This window comes from Mus musculus, chromosome 6 (genome assembly GCF_000001635.26).
Source record: "Mus musculus strain C57BL/6J chromosome 6, GRCm38.p6 C57BL/6J".
Taxonomy (NCBI): domain Eukaryota; kingdom Metazoa; phylum Chordata; class Mammalia; order Rodentia; family Muridae; genus Mus; species Mus musculus.
In genome coordinates, this window is record NC_000072.6 from 84612618 (window position 1) to 84640227 (window position 27610).

At 43.7% G+C, this 27610-nt stretch overlaps 1 protein-coding gene across 3 annotated transcripts in view; it reads right to left on the reverse strand.

Annotated features, from left to right (window-relative positions):
* Positions 1–5868: 5868 nt before the first annotated feature.
* Exoc6b (exocyst complex component 6B) overlaps positions 5869–27610 on the reverse strand; it is a 451773-nt gene continuing 430031 nt past the window's right edge. For all 3 annotated transcript variants that reach the window (XM_006506729.3, XM_006506728.3, NM_177077.2), the window contains 2 exons: positions 12508–12620; positions 5869–8894 (listed from right to left, as the gene is read on the reverse strand). In XM_006506729.3, coding sequence (XP_006506792.1) covers positions 8768–8894; positions 12508–12620 — 240 coding nt within the window. In that variant the 3' untranslated portion in view covers positions 5869–8767. The remainder of the gene's footprint in view (positions 8895–12507; positions 12621–27610) is intronic.

Here is a 27610-nt window from a genome sequence, read left to right on the forward strand (position 1 = left end):
TATGTCTGTAAACCTAGCACTTGGGGGGCAGAGGCAGAAGGACTACCACAATTCTGAAGCTACCCTGAGCAAGTATCAGGTCATCCAGTGCCACAAAAAAGCCTTGTCAGAGAGAGAGAGAGAGAGAGAGAGAGAGAGAGAGAACGAGATCAGAGAAGGGGAGGGGAGAGGGAGGGAAGAAAGATACAGTATGAAAGTGAAATTTCATTTATAACATTGAAAGAAAATCAGACATTAAGGAGTATAGTAAAGAATCCAAATGTAGAAAATGTTAAAAACTATCTAGAAATGTGAACTCCCATTCACCTTTACATTGTTTCATAAATTCAATCTAATATTTAGTCAAAAATCACAATAGAATTTTGAAACTTAAAAAATTATGATTTTATCCAAGAAAATTCTAAAAAAGTATGGCGCAGGAATCAATGACTGGGTTTGAAAGTAGGTTAAAAAATATAGTGACTAAACAACATGAATAGAGACAGAACAGCGGGGAAAACCCCAAGACAGATCCAGAGACAAGTGGGAATTATTCACACCATAAAGATGGTGCTTGAGAATGGAATGGTGGAGCTGTGAAACCACTGAGCAACCACATGGAAGAAAGCCCAAAGGTCTGTTCCTGCCACATTCTTCATTACACAGAAAAGTTAAAACTGTTTAAGTCTAATATATTAAAAGTGAGGCATCAGAAAAATAATGTGGTTTAGTATTGTGGTGCTTTGTATACACTTGGCCCAAGGAGTGGCATTATTACGAGGTGTGGTCTTTTTAGAAGAAGTGTGCCATATCAGGTATGAGCTCTGAGACACTTCTAGCTGCTTGGGAGCCAATCTGCTGTTTGCCTTCGGAACAAGATGTAGAACTCTAAGCCCCTCTAGCACCAGACCTGCCTGTCATGACAATAATGGATTGAATCTCAGACCCTATTAACCAGCCCTGATTAAACGTTGTTCCTTATAAAAGTTGCCTTGGTCATGGTGTATATTCACAGCAATGGAAACTCTAAGACAAGTATTTTTATAATTTGAGGTGAAGTTAGACATGAAATCCAAACATTGTAAAGCCTAGTGATGTTTCAGCAGCAAAAAAACCCACTCAAACCACACAAGCAGATGCCAGTGGCTGGTCCTCAGACTTCCCTTCACCATCATCCTGTGAGGGGCTACTGTTCAGAGTAGGTCTTTACTATGACTTCAGTGTCTGCACTGGGGCCGAACTGCTTCGTCTGACAGGAATCTTACCCTCCCTCTAGATACTGGTTGTTACAGTGGTCAGAGGAGTTAATCCACAGAACATTCCTAATCAAATCCAATGGCATGGTTTCTGATTGAGAACTCTGGACACTGGGAGCTATGGAATTTGAGTGATCCTCTTTCCTAAGGGGGCCACTGGAAGTCAGGTTTTGCAGGGTAGCTTGGAACCTAAAAGCTGACCAAGTGGCAGTGGGTTATCCACTGTGAGGGAAGTGAGACTTACAATGGCCTTGTGACAAGAAAAGGTAGGGAACAGAAGGGAGGCAACAGGACTTTGATGAGGTTTGGTCACTCAGTTGAGTTCCCTCAGAATCACCTTTGGCCTTTCAGCCTCTAAAGCTCTCTTTCTGGGTTGCTTTTTGTTCTAGCTGCTATGTACCATGGACAAACTCAGAGACACACTGGGGGAAGCATGTGCAGCAAATACGTAGTTGAAACCCCTATACAAAGAATGACAGACCAGCGTGAAAAGAAGAGAGTGGAATGAAAGCAAGGCTAAGCATTATGGGCAGCAACTGACAGATGCCCAGCTCACTGGAAGCTGAAAGATGTAAATTAGAACAAAAAGATAATTTATAATTTCCTTTTACTTAAAAGACTGGCAAGGGTGAAAAATACTATTATTTTGTGTTGAAGACAGAGATAAAGTCAGATCCTGTGTAGAACATAAAGTGTGATCCTAAAAAATTCTATTAGCATTTATAACTTTAAACCAACCAACCAATCAGTCCTACTTAAATTTTATGCTATAAAAATACCCAAGATACATACATCTCAGCTCATACTATTTTATAACAGTTACATGTTAGGCATATTCATAAACTCAGAAATGGTGAAATAAAAGTGTAGTCCATTCATGAGACTGGGGAGCTATGGGCTTAATTGTGAAGAGACTTTTGATGCACCAGTAAGAAAATAAATACAATGTACTATTATCAATTTTTTGGTCAGTACATACATATGCCAGTCGTTTGGAAAAATCTCATCATACTGTCAACAGTCATTATATATAAGAGATAAGTTTAGGGTTTAGTGGAGGAAGCCTTTATTTTGTCAACTACACACACACAAAGATGGTACACACCCCTCACTACATCCTTATCAAGAACTAAATTGTCACTTGTTTTTGTCTCCTAATTCCATCTGCTTCCAACCTGCTCCTCTGCTGGTGGGATAAATAAAGTGGGGCAGTATGTCTACAGAGAAATTTTAAATCATAATGGAATGAAGTTGAGGGCAGGTTTGCTTGTCAATTATCTATCCCATAGTGGTAGTTCTAAATAATGCTAGTGGCAGGCTCTCCTGAAGGTACACTCAAAGCCCTCCCCTTGCTCTTAGCTAGTTCTAATATTGAGACTCCTGGGTCATGTGTATCCACGTATCAGACTTTAGGTACGAGTGGTGTTCCCACCTTTGCAAAATTCATTATCACAGAAATACCACACAAGGCCAGGTATGATGGCAAATCTTTAATCTTAGCACTCAGGAGACAGTGATAGCAGGATCACTGTGAGTTTGAAGCCAGCTTATAGTCAATACCACCCAGGACTACACAGTATGACCCTGTCTCAAAAACAAAAACAAATAAACAAACAAACCCACCACACAAGACCATAGTAATTAGAAAGGACTTGTCAGAGGCTTCGTTTTCTGTTGATGTAGACCACCTATCATATGACCTGCCTCTCCACCAGCCTGGTGTTCAGCTGTCCCTAGATGGGCCCGGTCCTTATCCTCTCCATGTCAATGTCCTACTACCTTGCTCCTGAGGCCTTCCTATGTCTAGAAGCATTGATTGTGTGGTCTTCCTTTGTCTCATCTATCTCCACATCTACCCTCAGTGTCCAGAACCCAAGTAGCCTTCCACTTTGCTCCCTTAGTCTCTCACCTGAAAACATCTGCTCTAAAACCTTAGAAACACACTTGTGAACCGGTGGTTCAGGCCTGGCAACCTGAAAAACCTCAGAGGTGCTGTCACGGGCACCCTTCCAGTGCCTGCGGTGCAGTGCAGAAGTGGTTTCCCTAGCAGGCTCTCTAGGGAAGGGGGTCGCTGGGGAAGCAGGGCTTTCCTCTATCAGCTTTAAAAATAAACACCCCATGGAATAGAAAGGAAGAGAAAGCCTTCCTCCCAGCTTTACCTGAGCCTGGTAACAGAGAGGGGAGTGTGAGGGAGAACAACAGGGAGATGCAGTTAATTACCCTTCCAAGCAAAGGTGAACGCTGGAGATGGCGAGACCCATTTACAGGAGGGAATAGACCCATCATTGAGACTAGAGAAAGGGAGAATTGTTCATGGCCAGGAAAGCGTCTCGATGTTCAGATTCCATTCCCTTTCTGGAGCTCTGGAGGGAAAAAGGTCATGACTTGGGCTGGGAAGGTACTTAGCAGACTGAGAGGGGGCTGCTATCTTAGGTCCGGTTCTGGGCCTGCAACCTGCCCCACCCCAAGGGAATGGGCTTCATTTCTCTCTGGAAGCTGGTATGGGTTGTCAAAGGAAGGGGTACCTTGGGAGAGGTCCCCATTACCATCACAAGGGCTGTCAGACCCCACAATGCGGTGGGGCCCTACATGCAGAGTAACCCTAACCCTGCAGTGATTGAAACAGATAGAGGGGGAACTCTCCCACACAATGGCGGTCCTGGCCCCTCTCCTCCTCCTCCTTGCACTTCCTCAAGCGCCTTTGTCTTCTGGTCCCTTGGGCTTGGAGGCTCTCTTATTCCCCACAAATGCTGCCCATTAACCTCAGAATGAGGCCTCTAGGGGAAGGCCTGGCCCTTTCTCTCCTTGCTTCATCTCCCACAAACCCTTCTGGTTCTCCCCTGCCTGCTGATGGAAAAAGATGCCCAGCTGTGAGAAAACATCCCTTGGTGTGAGTCAGGCCCACAGGAGCTGCTGGTCCTTCCTCGGCTGGACATTTGCAGCTGGAGCTCAGAGATGGTGGAAGGTGCCCTGTGGTAGCAGCCTTGAGACAGGCCAATGGCCTCACCAGACCCTTTGCCATCTCCCTGTACCCAAAATACAGAGTCCTCTGGACCCTCAATATACATCCTGGTATGAAACAAAGCTGTTCTGGTCTTTGGAGTGACCTGGATTTCTACCAAGGTTCCTGAAAAGGGTGGGTACCAGTCTTCAAAATATGCCAGCACTTGAGGAGGGAGACAAGGAGAGAAACTGATGGCTCAGAGCCTTGTTGGCTCACAAGGGAATCTTTAAAGGGATTTGGTCATCATTTGTAGTATTTTAATCATGTCTTTTTCTCTACACTTTGAACAAAAGCCACAAACCTTCTCAAAACAAAGAATGGGTAGATGAAAGCCCATGTGCACACATCAATGTGTGTACACCACATCCGCACCCACATTTCAAGGAAACTGTACCTCTGCCTTTGAACTACATGCTACCAGGAGGAGGCATATTTTATGGCACCAAAGTGAGAGCAGAGGAGGCTCCAGGCAGAACTGAAAGCAGGCTTTTGAAAGCTGCCTTTACTCAGAACCAGGTAGCTGGTGGTCCTGGGCCCTGCAGAGGTATGTGAAGTCTCTACTTCCTACCTGCCCTGTGATGGGCTTGGAAAGGAAGCCAGGAGATACATCTGTGAGATGCTCAGTTAAGAGGCATGCTGTAAACCGGAGGGAAGGGAGAACAAGGGAGGCCTTCAATAGTGCATGGCTATGTCAGGCCAGGTTCTATAGCCTTCACAGCTCTTGCATTTTACAATATCTCTGTAAAACTAGGAACCATAACTCTAATGTCACTATTGAGCTAGCAAATTAATTGTTCAAGAGGATCCAGCCGGGCTCTGAAACTTGTCTGCTGTGTGGTGACATGGGCAGGAGAAAGATGACCCCTCTCTAGATCCCTCCAGCAGGCCGGAGAGCTGGCCCCTGGGTCATCAAAGCTGGAAAGTTGTTTCTGTCCCTCACAGGCTGAAGCACTCTGGAGAGCAGGCCCTGAACCTTGTCTGAGCAGCACATGCTCTGTTGGGGACGGGAGGTTGCAAGGATGGAGGGTGGGTATGAGGGGAAGGAGAGATAAGTGGGGTTGGGGTGTGTGATGTGAAATTCACAAAGAACCAATAAAAAGTTTTTAAAAAGATGATCCAGCTAGTGGGCTATATAGAAGGAATGAAGTCCTGGTCTTCTGGCAGCAAAGCCCACAAAAGTGTGAGACTGGTCGCTTGGTGTTCTTTCCAGCCTCTTCTGAGGGTGAGCAGGTTGGTCTTGTTGCATGAACATTTCTACTCACCATGGCTACAGAGTGCCCAAAGGTCCTTTACTGCCTCCCAGCACAAAACAGGCTAGGGACAACTTCAAGCTTTGAAGTATCTCAAGCAATCCTGTGGTGTCCTACAGTTACATCATAAGGCCATGCTAATGAGCACCCCACATAAACCAGGAGCTTCAATATACTTCTCTTGGTGGCTATACCAGTGCCAGTCAGATATGTTAACAACACCGGAGGTCACAACACAGCCTCTTCCCACCAGGTTCTTGCTAGCTCTGCTCCTTAGTCAGCTCAGTGGGGACACGCTGTCTGCTATCCAGTATTTGTCACAAACCACAGACACATTGTACAAAAGGGATGAGAAGAAAAATCTCACAAGACAACACAGTGGCTTTTGCAATGGGTATGTAGGCTCTCGTTTAATAGCAGTTAAAAGAGGAAGGTGCACAGGGGAGTGGGTTACTCATGCTCTTTCCACAGAGGAGCCCCCTTCTGCAGCAGCCTGCAGCAGAGCATGAGAGGAGAAGGTTCCTTTTGGAGGTTCAGATGGATCTCACTGCTTTTCTCCCACAAATGTGGAACTGCGCAAAACGAAAAGGCAATTTCCAACATGTCAGGGAGGAGTGACGCAAATGCAAGTGAATAGGAGAGAAGGAACAGAGGGGTGGAGGGAGGGGCACAGCAAAAGCAGGCTGAAGGAGGCGTGGTGAAGCCACCCAAGCCTGCACTCAGAGGTCTAAGGAGAAAACTGGCCACTGCCACCCTTGGGCTTGGGACCTGCTGAGCTGGGTGCCATAGAGCTGGACGGACTGTCAGGCCTGATGCATGATAGAGTCACTGGGAGATACTGCTTTTGTTAACTGGGATTCTGGGCTCCTGTATGCAGGTCCTGCTCTTCTCCACCCATACCAGTGTTACCTGGTACTGAGAGTTTTGTTTTGTTTTGTTATGTTTTTCCCTCATGAATGATAAAAAAATAAGTGAGCCCCTGCTTAACCAAGGCTCACAAACCATACTGTCTACAGGGCTATGGATCTGGTTAGAAGGCCACAGACTTCCAGGCAGCAGCGTCTCACCCCACCTGAAACTGAAGGAATATGGTCTGTAGGCATCTGAGGTAAGGTCAGAGTCTGAGGCCTACCAGCACACATTCTGTGCTCAAGTCTTCAAGGCCAGCTCAGCTTTAGGCCTAAGGACAAAATGAAAAAACAAAGTCCCACCTCATCAATTCATAGCCCCCTCACACTGTGGACCCCGCTTTCCCGGCTCAGAGGCAGCAAGCTGCTTTGTCAGAGAACAGCACAGCAGACGCAGAGCTGGGCAAAGGCAAGCGGCCATCCTCACACTCTGTGACTGAATGAGAGTCCCCGTCAGCAGGACTCTGGTGAGGAAGGTAGAGTGGCCCTGGTCCTACACATGGTTTTCATTCCATCCATGTCAGTTCCTTTGGGACAGAGGTGGCAACTAGACAGGCAGCAAGATGGAGTGATTAAAAGTGTCCCCAAAGGACAAATGTTGTGACAGCCCACTCTCTACACTGAAGGCTGACAAGCCCTGGTGAAGAAAGGGCCTTTCCTTCCTTCTCAGTCAGTCAGGTTTGTGGAGTCACTTCTCACTGGTCACAGACTGAGGGCTTCGAGAGATCTCCTTGTCTTCTCTTCCACAGGCCTGGGCTCTCTGCTGGCTAGTAAGTTTTGTGTATTCTTCTGTGACTCTTCCTGAACCTCTGGGCCATTATGTAGCCTGATGATGAGACTTGAAGGCTTATGCAGAACACCTGGGTAGCTTGTTCTCTCCAGTTGTAGAAAGCTGTACCTCTGTGTGGTGTACTTTTCTTGCTGGTGTTTGAGATTGCTATGGCAAGGGTGAGGCGTGTTCAAGATGACGTAGGCTGTGGTGGGCTAAGAGATATGGAAGTACAGCTGTTCCAGAATGACACAATAGCTGACAAACGTAATAAGTGATTGCTTGACCAGTCTCTCTGCTCCTCACTGGAGCTGGAAACACTTTTGTGGCATCTTGGTCAGTGTTCCACAATGCAATTAAACTCTCAGCAGCAGTCAGGCTAACAGCTTCTACAAGTGTCTCAGTGCAAAGTCCCTCTGGCCAACTTCACAGGAACGCCTTCACAGGATCTCAGGAGTCTATAGTTAGCCCACACTCCAGAAAACAGAGATGTGACTTCGAGAAAGCACTCTTAGGTGAGGCTAAGGGACAGCTCAGAAGATGGGAGCCTTGGGCTTGAACAAGACAAGCCTTGTCTCTGTGATGTTATTTTGTTGATGACAGCTGGGCCAGAGGCAATAATCCATTAGCTACAGTTGACCCTGTCTACATCATGGTGATAGATCCATTCTCAGAAACATCTAGTCCTATGGTGGTTGTGCCCAAGGGTGTAGAGCTTGGGACGTTTTCTTGAAAGATGGTAGCTGTAAGGCTGTCATCAAGACAGGAATATGCAATCTCACACATCATGAGGCTCTACCCATGGTGAGGGCACCCAGGCTACTTTCAGACTTCAGGGAATCTGGGCATTTAGAGATGCTGCTGGAATTGAGTGTGAGACTCTCAGGGACCTTAAGAATTGCTGATTTATGTTCTGAACCAAGAGTTATGGTCATAAAAGAAGAGACAGAGATGAATGGCATGGGGACTGGAGTCCTGACCCAACTTGGCTTTTTAAGATTCAGAAAAACAACTCACCTAGTGGGGCAACTTCCTTTTCAGCTAACTACCCTTCTCCCCACAAGGCTCAGCCAGACCTAAACTAATGAAACTGCAAGCTATGGGACCAGAGTGAAACTGTCATCTTGCCACATGCCACACTCTCATGAGCCAATAATTCAACCAGCAAGGCAGATAGATATCCTAAACTGAGGCTGGCTTTGGCATACTACATAGTCATGTCTGCCAGGCTCTACTTATGTACTTAAGCAAATACTTGAGAGCAAACAGGATATATATTATTATCCTTTTACTTTCTCATCTCAACTCCCAGTGCTAGGTACCCACTAAATTCGTGGAGCACTGGATGCGGCTCACCATGTTGGCACTGACAGTGTAGCTTTCCCAGGAAAGTGTAGCAGTAACTTCCTCTAAGCCCTGGTTCTTGCTTACTCTTGTGCCTCTCTTACTATAGGGAAAGGTTATGTGAAAACTGTACAGGGGTTAATAAAAAAATACATATGCTCTCTTTGAGGAAGAATGCACAAATGCAGGGCCAGCCCAGGGGAGATCCTGGACCACTGGCTACAGCAAGTGGCCCTCTGTGGGCCCAAGGCCAACATTCAGGAGTGGTGGCTGCTGATGAGTCCTCGGAGCTGCTTGGCCACGGTGTCAATCAATTTCTGCTTATCTCGCTCATTTTTCCGGAACTGTGCAAACATGTTATTCTTGCGGCTAGTATCTTTCATCCTAAACAGAGAAGGAGAGAAAGATGGCAAGGTATTTGAGATAGTCCAGACAAAGGACAAGCAGGAAGTAGGAAGATGGCAAGATGTATCTTAACCATTACCTAGAGTGGAAGAGTCGGGAATCTTTCCATTGTCCAGCTACCTACTCATTATGGACCTGTCTCTTTCAGACACCCATCACCTTCCTGACAACAAGCCTTTGGTCAAGAGCTGGCTTTAGAGCGTCTTTATCCTCACACCTCCCTCACCTAACCCGCTCTTATGTCTTCAGATGAGCTCCTTTATAAATGTCTGAGACATGGCACAACTCTGCTGGCCAGTCTAAAATGTCTGGGGTACACTTAATTCATAAGTCTGTTGGGACTTAAGAGATGGAATTTGGACCATGAGACAGAAAAATATTGCCTTGAAATTAACTGCAAGAGACTGTGAGAGCCACTGTGTATCTTTGAGCCCAGACTCTACCTGGTCACTCTTTCTTGCCCCTGAAAAAATGAAGTCAACACTTCATTTTTGGTCTCCTGATTAGTTTCAGGGCTATGGATGCAAAGCAGTACAATGGCCAGGTACAATGGTGGGCAAAGTGCTGAGGAAAGCAGGTTCTCTAGGGATGGCCAGCCTCTCTCAGTTAACAAAGCCAACTTTGTGTGAGAGACAGCCTGAGCTCTCAATGGTCCTATACAATCTCAGATCTATGTTATGGTCCTGCTAAAGCTCTACAGGTGACACTCATGGAGTAGAAATAATAAAGATAGATAGCTATGTCAGGTGGATGGCCCTCTCAGGATGGAGGGTAAAAGAAAGTAAGACCAGACTGATATTACTGCAGTCTCTAGGTTCAGCCAAGGCACCAGTGACAGAGCCTTTGACTATGCTGTTCTCTGTAGAGGGCCTGTAATCCATCGCTGATGACTTACTCTGGTCTAGCCTCTATATACCCTAATCTGCATGAGTGAAGTGAGTTGGCTGACACCCTTGTTCTTAGAACTGAACTGGCTCCTTGACTTCCCTGTTCTTAGGGCTACAGGGAGAAAGGCCAGAGGTCTAATTTACTTCCGGGCATACTTTCCAAAGGTCTTTGGCCAATCCTGGGCCATTTCTTCTCCTTTGTGGGCAGATTTTTGAAGAGGGGTATAGTTGGAGACTATGAATCAAAAGACAGGGATCCCACAAATGCAATTTACATCTTGCATGCTATACACTAGGCCCAGTGTGAGTTCATCTATGTTTATATATCCACTGGGATACATATAGTTGATATGGGCATCTGAGTGGCAAGGAAACACAGCTGTCTCACTCTCTGACAGTGACAGCCAAAGCTAACTGTGACTTTTCTCCCTAGTCTAAACTCAAGAGTAATTCTTTCAGGTTGGAGTTTTCCATCCAGAACTGAATTCCTGCCCATACTTGGAAGCCTGCTCTAGGCTAGGAAGGAGGGCAGATGACCTGACTGGGTTGGAAAGAGAGCACAATGGTCCTTACGGCCCTGGTGAGTACAGCCTGCTATTTTAAACACTAGTTGCACAATTATGTTTGTGAAACTGGCAGGGTTTTAGATTATTCTGAAGGAATCCTCTTCCTTTTGCTGGATAAGCTATAAATCCAAACAACTTAAAAACCAACAGGAAAGAGGAAACAGAGAAGCCCTTTCTACATTTGCAGGACATTTGGTTTGATTGATGTTATAATTTCCTGCAGCAGCACTGAAATGAGTGTCCAGACATGGCCTGTAGCTCCAGGGGAGGATCCTATACTCTACAGGAGAAAGAGACAAACCAAGAGGCAAATAGTTCTTGGCCACCGAAGCCTTTGGTTGGAATCATGCTCTCAGGTGCTATGAAGGCTGACAGTGGCATGATGGTTTGTATCCAGGAATGGTCAAAACTTAAAGTGACTCCTCCCCTTTCCTATCTCTTGAAAGTCTAGCATTCTCTCCTCCTTTAGGCAGTCCACCTTTCAGTGACATAGGGACTTTGCCTTTTCCTAGATAGTACTGGCAGTGCTATGGGTTCTTCTGTCTTGCCTTACTATGAAGATTCAGATTTAGAAAGAGAAACTAGCAGGCATGGGGAGCAGCTGCCTCTGGGGAAGCAGAACCAGGTCAGGAGAGACGGAGCTCATGTGAGGCTGGAAGATGGAGATTTCAGTGACCTGGGGAGCCTTTGCCTTCCAATTTTGGAGCTAAAGAGTTCAAGTCCACTGATGGCTAGGACTTAGCACACAGCTTTGTTGCCTGCTAGGTGAGAATGTCGAGACATCACCTAAGGAAGAGTACAGGATCCCAAGAGACATGACTGAGCATCAGGCCAAACACTGGACTGTCTCCCCATTTCTACTGAGTCATGAGAACTCTGGACATGGTTTGTCTCTGATGAGGACTCCTCATGGGATATGTAGGTTCTAGACCCTGAAGTCATAAGCCTTGTCCCCAGGAACTGGGATTTACTTAGCAGCTCTTCTGGCAGGGCTGAACTGCAGACTCTATGCCAATAAGAGTACCAAGCACGCCAGAAAGCTGAATGGAAGAGATCCTTTCTCCAGTGCTGATGGAAAAGCCCCTGCCATTACTCCCACCCTGAAATGAATTGGTAAACCAAAGCTCTGTAACGAACAAAGAAAGAAAGGGGAAGTGCTTACTGGGTGGTACCAGGCTAGTTTAGGAGGTTAGTTTGTCAGGGTAGAGACCACTCACAGGATCAGGATTTTAGTTTAGTTATTGTCATCACTGATGGGAAATGGGAAGGACTTGCCTCAAACTGATGAAAAATTCCTAAGTGAACAATATACTTACTCTCTAGATAGCCTAGAAAAGAAAATCGTTGGGAGAGAGAACCATGGGAGAAAGTTAACATGAAAACATCAATTCTCAGCATATCGCTTGGCTTCACACACAGTGCCCAACGTCCTACTCTTGCCTACTCTTTGCTTCCCCTCACATTTGGTACACTCTCCAATCCCCCACCCCTAGTAAGAAAGATATTACACCTTCATTCCTTTTTTTCCCCCTCCCTAATGATCTATTCTGACCTTCTGTACTCTAGCCTTTGTCTTTCTAGGGTTGGAGCATGCCTGGCTGCCCATACACATGAGCTTTCTTCACCACCTTGATAAAGGTATCTTTTGACTAGTCAGTCTAATTTGCTTTAAAAACCTCTTAACATGGGTCTTAGTTTCTGGCTTGGTATTTCTCAACTAGAGCCAGGTTGCAGTATATACTGACACCTGGGTGACATGTTGGCTAGCTTTAAGATGTGTGGTGCTGCATAATCTAGTTCAATTAAACCACATTTCTGAGGCATGTGTTCGACATATCATTAAACCCCAAAGGCTGGGACACACTCCTCTGCTTATCATGTTGTCCGGAGCCCAAACTAAGTCATCTTACATCTTGTCTTCCTTAGGTAAAGACACTTTGTCTATTTAGGCTACAAAGCAATAAAGAATTCCATTATGATCTGTATATATAGTTTGCTAGAGCTAAGTAAGAATTATGACTGACTGCCAAGTACAATGGTCAAGATGGCTGACAGCACTGGAAACAGTTAAATGGTCTTGTATAATACCCCTTACTCCACTGCCCACCTCCGACACAGAGTACAGGATTGGATACTCACTTCTCAAGCAGGGTCAGAGCTGTCACAGGGTTCACCCGGAGATACTTGCAGTTGGGCTGTCCATAGTCGGCAAGGTATGTGGACCAATCCCACTGAATAAAGAGGTCCAATAGCTGAAAAATACCCCAATCCCCATACCAAGGGTTAAACAAACAGACAAGGGAAATCAGGATCTCAGTAATTTCATTATTCTTTACTACCAGCTAACTCCTAAAATACTGAAATGGACATGTAACAAAGGTAAGAATAGCTGAAGGCCACACTACAACGAAGTACATGTCAATGATAGAGTAATTTCCACCATAAGCACAAGTCCACTGCTGAGATTCCACACTAGCAGTGAGCCTCAAGGGCCAGCCTGTGGAGACACTATTCTGGACTGATCTCAAATGCAGGACCCATAGTGCTCACCCACTTACTCATTTGAAAATGCTTATCATGAGTCTTCTGTGCACCAAGCTCTACTTACTAAAGAGCTCAGAATCCAACAATGAACAAATGAGGAGGTGCTGCCCAAGGCCACAATGCAACTTCAACCAGTCAGTCAGCACTGGTGTTCCCTATATTCTCATTTTGTAGACTTGCTAATGTCCTTGACAGCCTTACTGCTGTTAACCCACTGTCTTCGACAGTTTGGGATCAGGCAGTACATTTATCTAACATCTTTTCAGTTGACTTTCATCTGGACTTTTCCCACAGCCTTTTTCTTATATGATATTGACATTTTTGAAGACTGTAGTCCCTCATTGCCACTGCTCCTTCATCTTTGTTTTGTCAGATGCCCTCTCATATCACAATATGTATTTCCAACTAGAATTCCACACAAGTGACATCATGTCTTCCTCTGGGGGCCATATCCTGGATTGAGTTACAAGTTTTTCTTTTGCAAAACAATCACAGTAATTTTATTGTTATTTTAAAAAGTTTACATTTGTTTGGTTTTTTTGTTTTTTGTTTTTTTTTGTGTATGAACACGGCAAGCACTGTGTGAAAGTCAGAGAACAACTTGTGAGACTTGGATTTCTTCTTCTACCATGCAGCTTCTGTAGATCCAACTCCCTTTCCCACTGAGCCATCAAGCCAACCCCCATTCCCTTGTTTTTAATGTAGCAAATCAGACAGATCTGATTCTCATGGCCCTCCTTACCAGTGATGTTAATATTAACCTTGACTGCTTGGTTCAGGTCATACAAAGGTGAAAGGTATCTCAATGGTAGCATCATTATTTCTCTCTTTATAACGAACAGATTTCTTGAGGGAGATATTGTTTCAAACTATGTAAATCTTCAGGTTCTCCCCAGGCTTTGGCCTGTCATTGTTGAGCAGATTTTGCCTGTGACAATATTTATTGTAGTGTTTGCCCATAGGACCTTCTACTTGTTCTACTCCCTTTCAAGCTATTAATTCCAAATCTTCTGTGAGAAAAAGCATTGTTTCTCCCTACTGTTTATCTAATCACACATATCAGTATGACCTTCTGTGTACTTACTATGGCAGGATATAATCCATTATAGTCATTATTTTGTTGTCTGTTGTTCCAGCTTTAGTTACTAGGGATTCTTTGGCACTGGTCTCTATATTTTTGACCTGACTCTTTTCTATTTTGAATACTTCCTTTCAGGTTCTCCGAGATGTTCCAAGCTCACCTTCTATCGTTCATGGCCTCCCACCTTAATCAATCTCTTATGTGAGGTGCTTTGGTGCTTTCTTAAGAAGAATGTTATTTAGAAGCCAAGATCTGCACAGGGTACACTTTTTTTTTTCTGCTGGGGGATGCTTTACTAAAAGCCTCTTTGGTAACAGAGCTAAAGAAAGCATGTGTGTACCCACCCGTACTGCTTTACTCATGGGTGCATATGTAGCAAGGCCACAAGTCCACACTGAGGTCTCCAAGTCCAATATATCACTCAGACCCATTCTAGTCTTGCCCCCTTTCCTGACTGATTACTTCTTTTTCTAAAAGATTATTACACTAGTTGGCTTATTTCTTCAATTCTAGCATAAAGTGTTTTCAGAGTTCCTAACACACACCTGTCAGACACAGGTTTACCAACTAGAGCTCAGAGCTTGGACATGGCGCTTGCTTTAGCCCTTGGTGGTTTGTAGTCACTGAGATAAGTGTTTCCTTTAAGCATTTGCTGTGATGACTTTCATCTGGGTTGTCCTTCTTCCCGCTACGTCTGCACTCAGTTACATTCTGCTTAACTTCAATTGTTCACTTTGTGGCATATGAAATAAAGCTGTAGTTCTAGAAGTGAAAGCCACATAGGAAGCACAGAAGTGAGGCATCTCTGCTCACACTTACAATCCACTACAGTCATCATTCTGGAGTTATTAGTGTAGGCTCGCCCACTCTCCATTCTCTCTGCTCCTTTCCCATCTACTTCTGCAGGTAGCACAGCTCGTTTTATTGTGCTTCTGTTTTTGGACAAACAAGCAGATGTGTTTTCTCATGCTTTCCTCTTTCTCATATGAAGGGCACACCTTCACAGGTGGACCTTTCCTCCTATATTTGAATTGAATACCTAAAGTTTTCCTTAATCAATGATTTTGCATACAAACACTGTGGGTTTTTTTTTTTTTTGTTTTTGTTTTTTAAGAGTTGACAGACCACATATAAGATTTGGGGAGCATTTTACTGCCAACCTGGGTGATTAAATACCAACATTTCTGGAGTAGGACACAGTGATAAGTTAGAGCTAATTTGATCAAAGGAGAACTCAATCAGTCATTAAATGGTACTTTGATCTCAAACAGGTAATTTGTTTAGGATATTCATTCAGAACAGGAGAATTAAACCAGTGTAGCAGTTTGTGATATTTCACAAGTTATTATCATAATAACAACTCTTTATCATATACAAATATGCACCTCTGTGGGACAGCACATAGAAGAGCCCCGTGCTGCACAGCTGCACCAAGTGGAGACCTTGCTTTGCTGAATGCTATATTTCTTCATTATTTTGAGCTTCCTCTTGTTTAATATTAAGTTGTGATTCTGATTCAGGATGGCAGGGAGAAGAGAGAGGCAGAGGACAAGTAGTATTTAACAATAAGGATGGCTTCCTGGCCTGCATTCTCAAAGAGGTTGTAGCCGTTTCTTTGTTTGTTTTTAAATCTTCACTGATTCTATTTCAAGTTAGGAGCTCCTCTGAAGCTAGGCCAAACTTAAAGACCTTCTCTTTTGCATTTGTAGCTGAGAGAGACTAGAAAAATCCAAAGGCATGAAAAGCAAAATCTTTTCCCAGGTGTAGCTCCCTAGACAGAGAAAAGCCAGGTTCTAACAGCAGGACAAATGCAAAGTTCCAGGAAAGACTTGGGGTGGGACAGTGTAAAGATAATGCAGGTCTGCTGACCTTTGCAGTGTGACTAGTTCACACACATCTTCAGCACAAAAGATACTAAAAATTCTGGTAGATGACTTGCTGTGGCTAATGATGGCAATCCCAAAGAAGCTTTACAATTTAGTATTGAATCAAGCTCTCTGGGTACCTGTCTACTCCTTGGGCAGAAAGAACTACACAGAAAGCCTGGTAGAGGGTACAGCCTGTGACTCCTTCTGGACTCAGCTAGTTACTATGCCAATTCACGGAAAACGAAGATTGTTGGATGCTTTCTGCCTTCCTTGCTAATTCTTCAGCTATGAACCTCCTCTCCCAGGATGTGATGTTAATAATCTTCACTGTCAGTTTGACTGGATTTAGAATCACCTCACTGTATCTGTAAGTGTATTTCCAGAGTGGTTTAACTCCGCACAGAAGATCTGGCATATGTGTAGTTGGATACCCACAATGAACCTAAGGGGAGGAAGGGGAAGGAAGGCATGGTGAGCACCATCATCTCTGCTTCCTGACTGGGTCAATGTGACTAGCTGCCTCACAATCCAATTGCCACGCCGGAGCCATTCTTATCGCCCCTTCCCTGCCATGAGGGACTGTTCCCTCAAACCATGAGCCAAGAACAAGCACATGTATTTTCTCATACTCGACTTTTTCTAATATGAAGGGCACCCCATAGCTACTCTCCTGTACTTTTCCTCCCATGGAACTATATTTGAACTTAACATCTAGAAGCTTTTCTCTAATTAATGATTTAGCATATAAACACTGTGTGTGTGTCTCTCTTTCTCTCTCTCTCTCTGTGTGTTTAAATAAACTAGAAGTCATGTTTAAGAGATGATAGACCACAAAGGAAACAATGCATCTGCATCTTGCTTAGGTTATTTTTGTGAGGTCTTTTGTTGTAGGGAGAGTAGCAGCTCCCCAAGGGTGAGAATGACATATATCCCGTGACATCTCCACAGCACTGAACAATATACTTCTAGATTCCTAGCCAGGTTCCCAATAACTACATATTAAAAGGAATACAATAGGTGAGCTGACATTTTATAGCAACAACACTGGGCAGATGATGGGCCAAAACTTACAATTTGTGTTTTCCCAAACCAATCTGACAAGTGGGCCAAGCTAGGGTCCTTCCAGCTGGCACTAGGGGAAGACTGCCTGAGGACAAAGGAAGCATCAAACTGAGGGGAGGCATCCATACTGGGACGGAGCCCAGTCTTGGCTATCTAACCTCAGGGTTCCAAGGGAAGACACCCATGAGCAGCACAGAAGAGGATGCTGGTCATGGTTGCACAGGCTCTACTAGATAGCACGGGCCCAACCTCAAGTTGGTAACATCTCTTCCTTCTAGCATGCTATATAGATTCCACAGAGAACAAAGAATGGTAGGAATGAAGGTAGGTATATACAGCAATGGACACTTTGACAGGAGCCCACACTCTGCTTCTCATAGCTCGATCTGCTGACAAGTTTTCTGTTGAACAGGCCCACTGATTTCTGTAAAAACTGTGCTCTGCAAACAGGACTGTCCTTGAGGTGAAAGGAAAACATGAGTGTGTACCTTATAAACATCCAAAAGAATTCTTCATGCTAAACAGGATAGAGTACAAGATTATAATGTTAGCATGTTTTCCAAGATATTTATATAACCTCACAAAATTCTAAATATGCTGTATCTTCTGTAAGTAGTTTCCTTATAGAAAGGAGCAGGACCATTGGAACACTAGGCAGGAGTCCCTTGCTCCCTGACAGCCTGACAGGATGAACTCATCACATCATCATAAGACATTTTTCTTTATCTACGCCATACAGGTACTTTTCAGGAGGCAGCAGGGCATACACAGTAAGAACAAATACAGGCCCAGGGTTCCCCAACTGAGAGTTTGACCAAAGATAATGCTTCTATCAACAGCTGAGGGCAGACCCAGGGAGACGGTAGAGAAACTGCTGAACAGAAGACCTGACCATGACCCATCTGTGTTTATTGCCAGGATTTCCCCTGACCCCATGCCCTTAGCCATACAATTCAAAGAACAGCTTTGGCTTGCCTCCTGCATGACCCCAGAAATGTTTCCTGATACAGACATCTGGGCAAATGTCAGAACAGGAACAAATGACTTTAACAAACATACTGCCAACAATGTAGCAGGCACTCCTGGGTACTGCACAGGGAAGATGGTGAGATGCCATGTCTAGACTTGAACTGAGGCTGGTAAATGAGCAGATGCAGAGTAATGCACACTAAGATACTTTAAGAAGATGGCCCAGTTCATACGAAGGGCTTTGAGACCCTATCCAGACATGTGGGGATTGGCAGGGGTGAGGGGATGCCAGGCGAGGAAGCTGACAAGGGTGTCTCTTGAGAGTACTTTGGAAATAACTAGGAGAAAGAAAGCAAGGGACAAATGGCCTTGATGTTAAGGGCACGGAGTTTCAGCTGGCAGCCTCTCTACTTGCTTTTATCAAGAATGCTCCCTGATATTTTCTAGGGCAGATGGAAAACTATAATCACTACCCCCACCCCTTTTAAAAAATAAAGTTTTATTGGAAGTTTAGTGTTTACTAGCTTATCTATGGCTGTTTCTGTGTAGTAATAGTTGAGGCCAGTAGCTATGACGAATGCTACCATATGCTAGGAAAGCCTAAAGCTGTACTCTTGGACTTTTCAGGGAAGTCTAGCTTTAGATCCAGGTCAAGAAGGGCAGTTTGTGTGTGTGTGTGTGTGTGTGTGTGTGTGTGTGTGTGTGTGTGTTGTCTCTCAAGATGTGATATCTCTCATATCTATTAAATTAAAGAAAAGAAAGACAAGACACTTAATCACAAGGAGGAGGTAAGAACCTCATTATTATAGGCAAGCCCCTCAAGATACAGAAGCATCTGCAGAGAAAGGAGGAGAAATTTGGGCAGGTAGTTAAGAGGCAGATCTGGAAGAGAGGCAATTTAATGAACATGTATGTGAAGGGCTAAAAGACATTGCTAATGGTCCTGGGTAACTATGGAGACCTGGAAACTGAGTAAGGAGGTTTTTCAAAGCTGTTGCTGTCTAGTTTAGACAGATCTCTGGTTCCCTCCCGATGCTTGAGTAAAGGCTGGCAGGCTGGCCAGCCTCTCTCCTGCCTCTTTCTGCATGTATCAAAGCACAACTAGAGAGCTGCAAGCTTCCTGCAGAAACAGAAGCCCAGGAGGCACCAAGATGGACAATATACAGGGGCTCACAGCAGCCCACAGGAGGCTTCTGGATTTTCACCGGTGACAAAACTGGGACTAGAGAACCCTCCTGGGCTCTCTGGATCTCTACTCAAACCTTGCGACAATGGCCATGCTGCAAGCTGGCTCCAGGAGCTTCTAGAAGGGTCTGCCCCACCCCCTTTTCCCTCAGCAGGAAGAGGGAAGGGAAAAAGCAAGTCATGGGTGTGTGGCTGATTTCTTACTGTTCCCATATCCCTACCACTTGCATGTAAGCATCAGGAAGCTCTGTCAACTAAGCAACAGTACTTTCTCCTGAAAGAAAACAATATGTCCAGAAATATTTATTTACTTTAATGATAAATGATAGATGTTTGTTTCTAGGTTGCCTCTCTAGGCCCTTCCCTTCTAAGGCTATCTTGGCAGAGCAAGGGAAAGATAGGTAGGCTGAAAGTGCCTTCACAGTTGTGTCTAGCTGGGCACACAGGAGCTTCTGGAGGCCCCTAGTATTAAACACTCCTAGTGATGCTGCCCAGTGGCTGTGTCTCATTTTTTGGAGGGGACAAAGGCAGGGCCTTGCTAGTATACTACTGTATGGCTTAGGGACTCCATTACTGAGTTGTTAACTCAACTACCACACATTCCCCAGCCCAAACCGAGCAGATTTAGGAGCATCTCTGCAAAGGGGCCATAGATAGAAGTGTTTCGACAGTGTAAGCATAAGCAAGCATCAAAACAATGACAGAATTCAAGAGTCTTAACCACAATACAAACTCTGTATCACCTACTTTAGAAAGTAAAATCCATTGGATGTGACAAACAGCCCTTACAATTAAAATGATCAGAAAATATATTTAAAATATGATTTATACCCAGAGCTATGAGTGATGAACTCTTCTTAGCCTATATAAAAAATACAAACCTTGAAATATTAATTAGCATTAAGTATGTATATGCAAGTAAATATGCACACACATATACAATGTGTGCACATATACACAGAGGTCTATAAAGGTGATGATAATGCTCTATATCAAACTGCAGTGGGAATAAGATGTGGCTTAGGATATCTTTTGTATTTATTCACGTCTATAGTTGATTAATAAATTGTCATAAATATAAATATACATTAAAGGCAAATCTTTGAATTTTATTTTACCAATAGTGGTGCTCAATGAAAAGTTTGGAGAAACTGGCTAGAATATACAAGGAAAACTATTATAACTATGTGTTTTGGAGCATACCTGCAATCTCAACACTTTGATGGCTGAAAAAGTGGGGATCATGAGTTCAAGGCTAGTATGGGTTACACAGTGGGTTACAGGACAGGCTGGGTTATATGATAAGATCCTGTCTCAAGAAACAAAACAAAACAAGCAAGAAAACTATCATATAAAGTCATAATGAATGGCTTTGGTCCTTACCATAGATGTGTAAATTAAGAAAAAGTTGTAGACCTTCTGTGGGTTGCAATTACAAATCCCAGCCCAGGCACTTTCTCTAGGCCTAAGAAAACATGCCGAATACTAAGATAGTAAAGTAGAGAATGCTCTTACACACTGGTAAGCTGAGAATAAATATAACCCAGGACATATAGTTGGGTCTGGCCAGAAGGCTAGTGATTGCTAGCTTCTTCAACCTTTTGTTTCCTCATTTGAGGAGGTAGAGCTGAATAAAACTGAATTTGGAATTTCACTGCCAAAAGCTGGAACTAATCAATAGACTGATAAAAGAACCAAGAGCTGCTCTTTGTCGCTCCTCTGAAAACTTCAGTTTCATAAGGAATCGTCCCCTCACACCTGCAGTATATTAGCATTACTTCTTGGTAATGCTAGAATGCTATCCTTATAGAGTTAAGACATTTTCTCTTCCTTTTAATTATAGTTGCTAATTATATTTTAGTTACTAATTATTATTTTAAATTAAATATAATTTAATTATATGTGTGTGTTCATATTTCCTCAAGCTCACTTTGGAAACAGGTGGTAAAACAACTTGCTAAAAAGTTCTAACTAGCCTAGCACCTGCCCCTGAGAGTCAAAGGTGACACCTAGACATCAAGTTCTGTATGTGAAATTCCCAGTGAGGAAGAATAAAAACTCAGGAGATTGACAGTTCCATTCTGTCAGATTAAAGGGAAGAAAACAGGGAATTGTAAGCAAACCGACTAATAGAAGCCAAGGAACAGAAGTAGGAGGAGCAGAGAGACCTGATAATGGGAACATCTACCACATGGCAAGTGCTAGGTATGTATCTTGCTTACTTATGGTACATAACGCTCAGAAAAGCCAACACTCATAGGTATTACTGCCATTTAATAAACTGAAATGAAACCTGTGAAGGATTAAACATGGATTGGTGAGTCGGGGCAATAGCTCAGTGGGTAAGAGTCTTGCCATGCAAACATGAGGACCTGAGTTGGTATCCTTATAACCCACGTAAACCTGGGTGCACTGAAACAGGAGGTGGAGATGGGAGAATCCCAACTTGGTGCACATTAACAAGCAGCAAGGTGGAAGGTACAAACGGACACCCAAAGTTGTCCCCTGTCCTCCACATGAGTGCTATGGAATTCACGCTGTTTAAGTTACTTATTTATTGTCACGATAAGACAATGTGACAAGGGCAACTTATAGAATAAAGAGTTTATTGGGGATTATAGTTCAGAGGGTGAGTCTATGGCCATCATAGTGGGGAGCAATGAAGCAGGCAGGCAGACATGGTGCTGGAGCAGCAGTTGAAAGCTTACAACTAGGATGACGCAGAAAGAGAGCAAGCTAACTGTATTTTGAAATCTCGAAGCCCAGCCCCAGTGACACACCTCCTCCAACAATGTCACACCTCCTTATCCTTCCTGGGTCAGCAGTATGAAACTTCTAAACAGTTCTCAACAACATAGCCCAGAGAGGAGACAGTACCACCAGGTACCTTCTCATGCTTAGCTCTGCAGCCCTCGTTAGCAAGGCTAAATATTGAGTGTTAAGAGTATCACCTGTCTTTCCTCCTACCCACCTGCTGAGCTGCTGATGTCCAAAAATAGTGGTGTGCCCTATATTACTCCTCAACCCTTCTGGCAAGGACCATTCAGTACAAGACTTCTCAGGCTATATCTAGTTAGACCATCGGCAGAGAGAAGGTTCTGCCTGTCTCCTGAGATCCTACAGAGCATTGATGCAATGGGACATGCTTACATAGATGATTTTATTAGTCTTTCAACAATTCTGTGACAGTCAGCAATGACCCATTTTATAGATGTCAATAAGAGAATTAAGTGACCCACCCAAGATCATTAATTTAGTAAACAGAGGGTGTCATCTTTAAACGTTTCTAACTCCAAGTGACACCCTTTTATAATGCAACTTACATCTGGGAGGAAAAAGATAACAATGGCTAAGGTTCCTCCCTGTCCCATAACTGTTTGCATTCCAGAAAAGTAGGCAATAACCTCTGAGTTCTTTTCTGTCCATCTTTTGCTTCTGATATGGCTAGCACATAGTGTAACTCACTAGTTAAGAACAAAGGAATCAGATGGCTACACAATTAGTGAGGGAATATGTATTTAATCCTTGATACTGAGCAGGCTTCTAGGATGTGCTAAGAGCTGGAGAGACGCCTGACTTGCCCAGTCTCTACAAGAGCTGGGATTTGAGAGGTGCTTAGAACAGAGCAGATAACCAGTAAAACCCCAGGAAACAATGGAAGCCCACACATGGAGAGTGCAGGGGGATAGGGTGAGTTTAAACTGTAGAACCAAGGGTCCTTCCCTAATCTAGCTAGTAGGCCTTAGTAAGTAAGAACAACAAGGCAGCTGTTCTGAGCCACCCCCAGGGGAGGCAGGAATGCCAACTCAGACTTCCCAAAGATTCTACTGGGAAACTAACTGACTTAGATGGTTAGATTTCCATACAACTTAGCTCAGCACTATATTCACCCCCAAGTAGCTCAAAGGCATACCTAGTAGGTCAGTGTTTACAAAATACCTTGGCTAAGTGGTCCAATTTTCTGAAAGATTCTTCAGCAATGTGTGTGTGTCTGTGTATGCATACATGTGACATATGTACATGTGTGTGGGAGAGTGGAGGAAGTGAAGAGAAACACCTTTGGTTCTTTTTTTGTCTTTGTTCATTGAATTCTCATAGGTGAGGGCAGGACTCTGTGGCAGATTTAGTGACCGATGACAGTCTCACAGAAAGTGATGTCTTTGGGATTATCTTGTTTGTGGAACAAATGGCCTCTTCCTCTATCACCGTAGCTGTCCTTCCTTTATTTCCAAGAATCTCTTTTGAAAGCTGTCATGCCAGAAATGATCACATCATTTCTCCGAATTGTCCTTTGAGGAGAATTTTGTCTGCCATGTTTAGAACACTCAGGATACTCCCAGTTTGCTCCATACTACTGGTCTCTTGGTTAGTCAACCTACTCTGGACCTCTTACATTCCTTTGCTAGCTTTAGACACCATCCCATAGCTTCTGACTGTAATGTAGAAGGCAGAAGACCAGCACTGTAGCCCTGGGCCTATTTTTTGCAAGTACCCTTGCTGATGAAGGTTCTTCTAGAATCTACTTTCATTGGCAAAGTACATAGACTCTCTTCCACCTCTAAGTTTCTAAAACTAATAAGCCCCTCTAGGAAACAAATGACTGGATGGTGCTTATGAGGAGCTGCAAGACGTGTGCCATCCCTTCCCTTCCTTTCCTTCAGGAAGGAAGGGACTAAGGTCCAGAAAGTCACTGTGACTGAGCTACAATCATAGCCCAAGCCCTGATTTTGTTTAACCTTTCTGTCTAAAAAATACAGCTTAAACAACTGGTAGAGAACTGAAATACTTAAGAACATGATATCTATCTATCTATCTATCTATCTATCTATCTATCTATCTATCTATCTATCTTCTACATATAGATATATCAGATACCTAGAGAGGTGACAGAGAATGACAGGGAATTTTACTTGCTGTTTTAAAATTAAGTAATAAGTATGCTGAGTGTTGAGGCTCATGCCTATAATACTAACATTTGTGGATCTTAGTTCAATGGCAACATTGACTATACATAGCAAGACTCTTGTCTCAAAAAACCCAAACTACAAAAAGTGCACAAAATCAATGTTGCCCTTAGAGAATAAATAAATGCCAATAGTTTGTCTACTCTACATAAGCATGGAAGAAAAGTGAGAGTAGCCCATCTCTATGTCCTCACACTACATGTTTTCATGACTACTTGGCATCTGTTATGGATTCTTATATCATGTGCGCGCGCGCGCACACACACACACACACACACACACACACACACACACCACTATAACTTTCCACAGGTTACCTTTTTATCCATCCTTATAATTTCTAGACCTATCCATTTTGATCAGTCCAAATTTGTTTATTCATCAAAATGTTAAATAGTACTCTCCAGGATATAAGAATATCAAAGCACACTACAATATACTTCTCAGCTTGTTTCTGGTGAAGAGTTGCCCAAGTGTGTTCTGAGTGGCAAGGGAATGTAATTAATGTCTGCTGGCACTCAGGGCAGATAGCAGGTTAGGTGAGTGTGGTAAGAAGACTGTCACCACACTGTATGATGTAAAAATGTCAGGCCAGTGTTGTAAGCAACTCCTGAACTTGATTCATAGCAAGTGACACAAGGAAAATGCAGGTATCAGTCCAGACCTAGACCTGAGTGAGTAGACTAAAAGGGTCCTTCTATCCTTGGAAGAGAACACACAGGAACACACATTAAAGACCCAGTGGGGAAGCCTGTGTTGACCAGAATGAAGATGCACACAAGCCATCCCTCCTCTGCAGTAGGAAGTGAGGGTTATATTCCCACTTTAGAATCCTTAGGATTGAATCCATCTTCAAAGACTCTTCTAAGGAATGGAAGGCTCAGTTGGCACGGCAGGATAAGCTCTGCTCTCAGGGCTTCCTTCTTTGACTATATTGCCTCTGAAATTCTCCTAGGAGCAACATGCCTGTTAGGCGGCAACTGAGCTGGGTAGGAGAAATTAGGAGAAAGAAGAAACTTGGGATGGGAGAGTTTTAAACCACTTGTTCTCAGAAGTCTGAGAAGAAATCTGTACACATGAACTGACTCTACCTTCTTATGTGATTGGAGCAGTAAGCATGTATACTTTTTGAAGGTATGAGGATCTTGATCCAGCATTTAATCGGTATATTTATTATCTCCTCATTAGAGCATGGCCCGTTATGGAGGTTCATTAAGTCACTAGGGATTTCTGAATCATAAATTTAATGAATTTCTGTTAAAACCTGTCCCCCAAGGATGGCCTTGTTGGACATCAGTGGGAGGAGAGGCCCTTGAGCCTGAGGGCGTTTGATGTTCCAATGTAGGGGAATGCCAGGGCAAGAAGACCAGAGTGGGTAGGTGGGTGGGTGAGCACCCTCATAGAGGCAGGGGGAGGGAGGATGGGATAGGGGGTTTCTGAAGGGAAGACCTGGAAAGGGGAAAACATTAGAAATGTAAATAATGAAATATCCAATTTTTTAAAAAAAAAAACCCGTTCCCATCAAATTAGGACCTGAAAGAGGTACAGTAAGTGAAAGCACACTTGAATGTTGGCTATCACAGTTGTCAGCATAGCCACCACAGAGGTGTCATTATTAATCAAAGGTTCCACTGCCCTTTGTGAACTTAACAGGGACAGGAACCTCTTTGACTTCTGCTTCAATGTAACAGCAAATCAAGCCCCTGGCTCTCACCCAGGCTACAACTCCCTTTTCCATCCTGTCCATGTTCTTTGGACCAGAGCCATCTGGACACTGAAGATTACCATTTGTCACATGACTTGTTCCTGGGAATTGAGTTTCATTAAGGAAGGACTTCAGCAAGTGCCAGGTCATCAGTAGAGAGGTTTAAGAGAGCATCCCAAGTTTAGACACTATAAGGATGAACAGTTTATACTTTCCCCTGTGATCTCTCTCATGTCTACAAGAAAGTCAACACAAAGTACAGACCAAGACAAAACTGGAAAATCTTATTCTAGGTAGTCACTTTGTCTAGTCCTTTCCATATTATGACAGTCCATGTTTCTGACTTGAAGATGTCATCTTTACCTAAGTTTCTGCATTAGCTTTTCAATTCCTGTCCCTGCATGATTCACAACTCTGAGGTGGAGATAGAGGGTGTTCAGGTGGCCATGAAGCCTTCCCTTATGCTGTCCTAGAAAGCTGTTCTGAGGCCATCTCTGACACCTTGCCTAGGGGCTGCAGTCAGCTCATGCCTCTAATACTTTCTCATAATTCATGTGCTCTGGGACCCATTACCAACTTCTTTAAAGTGGAAATAACTTGGTTTGATGAAGTGCTCTATAGAGCCTGCCATCTAGCAAATGTCAGCCTGCACCAGCAAAGACGACAGTACAGACACTGAAGATAGCAGCATCCCCACACCTTATACTTTTTCTGATTTAGAAAGACTTCTTTTCTTTTCTCCTGTCAGATCCTTCATACTTTGAAGAGATCTTCAAAAACCGTCTTCCAGTCTCTGGGAACCATTTCATTTGCTGGTACAATAGTCTATCTGAAATTACTAGCTATTTATTTGGCCTAGTATCCTTTGGAAGACTATAAAACTGTCATATCAGTCTATTTCTCTCTGCTTCTACCTATACACAGATCTAGACCCATGGGAATTTAGGAAAGTGTGTGTGTGTGTGTGTTTTCTATTTTCTGATCCCAGAGAGATACCAAACATAATAACCAGGAGATTTTACAGCTAAAGGGTGTGTCTTTTTAGATGTTCAGTACTTTTGACTTCCTTTACCATCAGCAACAGCTAAATGATGAAACTCTATACTTTATGTATAGCTGCTAATGAGCAAGGAGTTCTAGAAGCTAACTCAAGATAAATACTTGCTGTGCCAACTAGTTTTATGTTAACTTAATGCAAGCTGGAGTTATCTGAAAGAAGGGAATATGAACTGAGAAAATGCCTCCATAACATAAATGTAGGGCATTTTCTTGATTAGTGATCAAGCAGGGAGGGACCAGACCTTTGTGGGTGGTGCTATCCCTGGGCTGGTGGTCCCGGGTTCTATAAGAAAGTAGGCTGAGCACATCATGGGAAGTAAGACAGTAAACAGCCCTCCTCCATGGCCTCTGCATCATGTCTTCCTTCCAGGTGCCTAGAGTTCTTGCCTTGACTTCCTTTGGTGATGGAGTATGATGTAGAAGTGTAAGCCAAATAAACCCTTTCCTCCACAGCTTGCTGTTGGTCATTATGTTTCATCACAGCAACAGAAACGCTGACTAATATACTGCCCAGGACAATTTGCTGAGCCTTCATCTAGTCTGGAAGCACCCATTATGCATCCATTTGCAAGAAGTTAGACCTGAAGTACAGCAGAAGTCTCTCCCCATATAGATTAGTTCTGGCCCAGCAGCTCTGGACTTCCGGGCACAGGGCTGATGATAAGTGAGGGTTGTCTACACCCCTATTTTTTTTTTCTTTAGGCTGTTCAGGGTCAACTGTTGAATACTCCTAACCTTGGGCATTAAAAACTGCCTCTATATACTTAGAATTCTCTTGGCCGAGTGGGTTGAACTACAGAGTTCC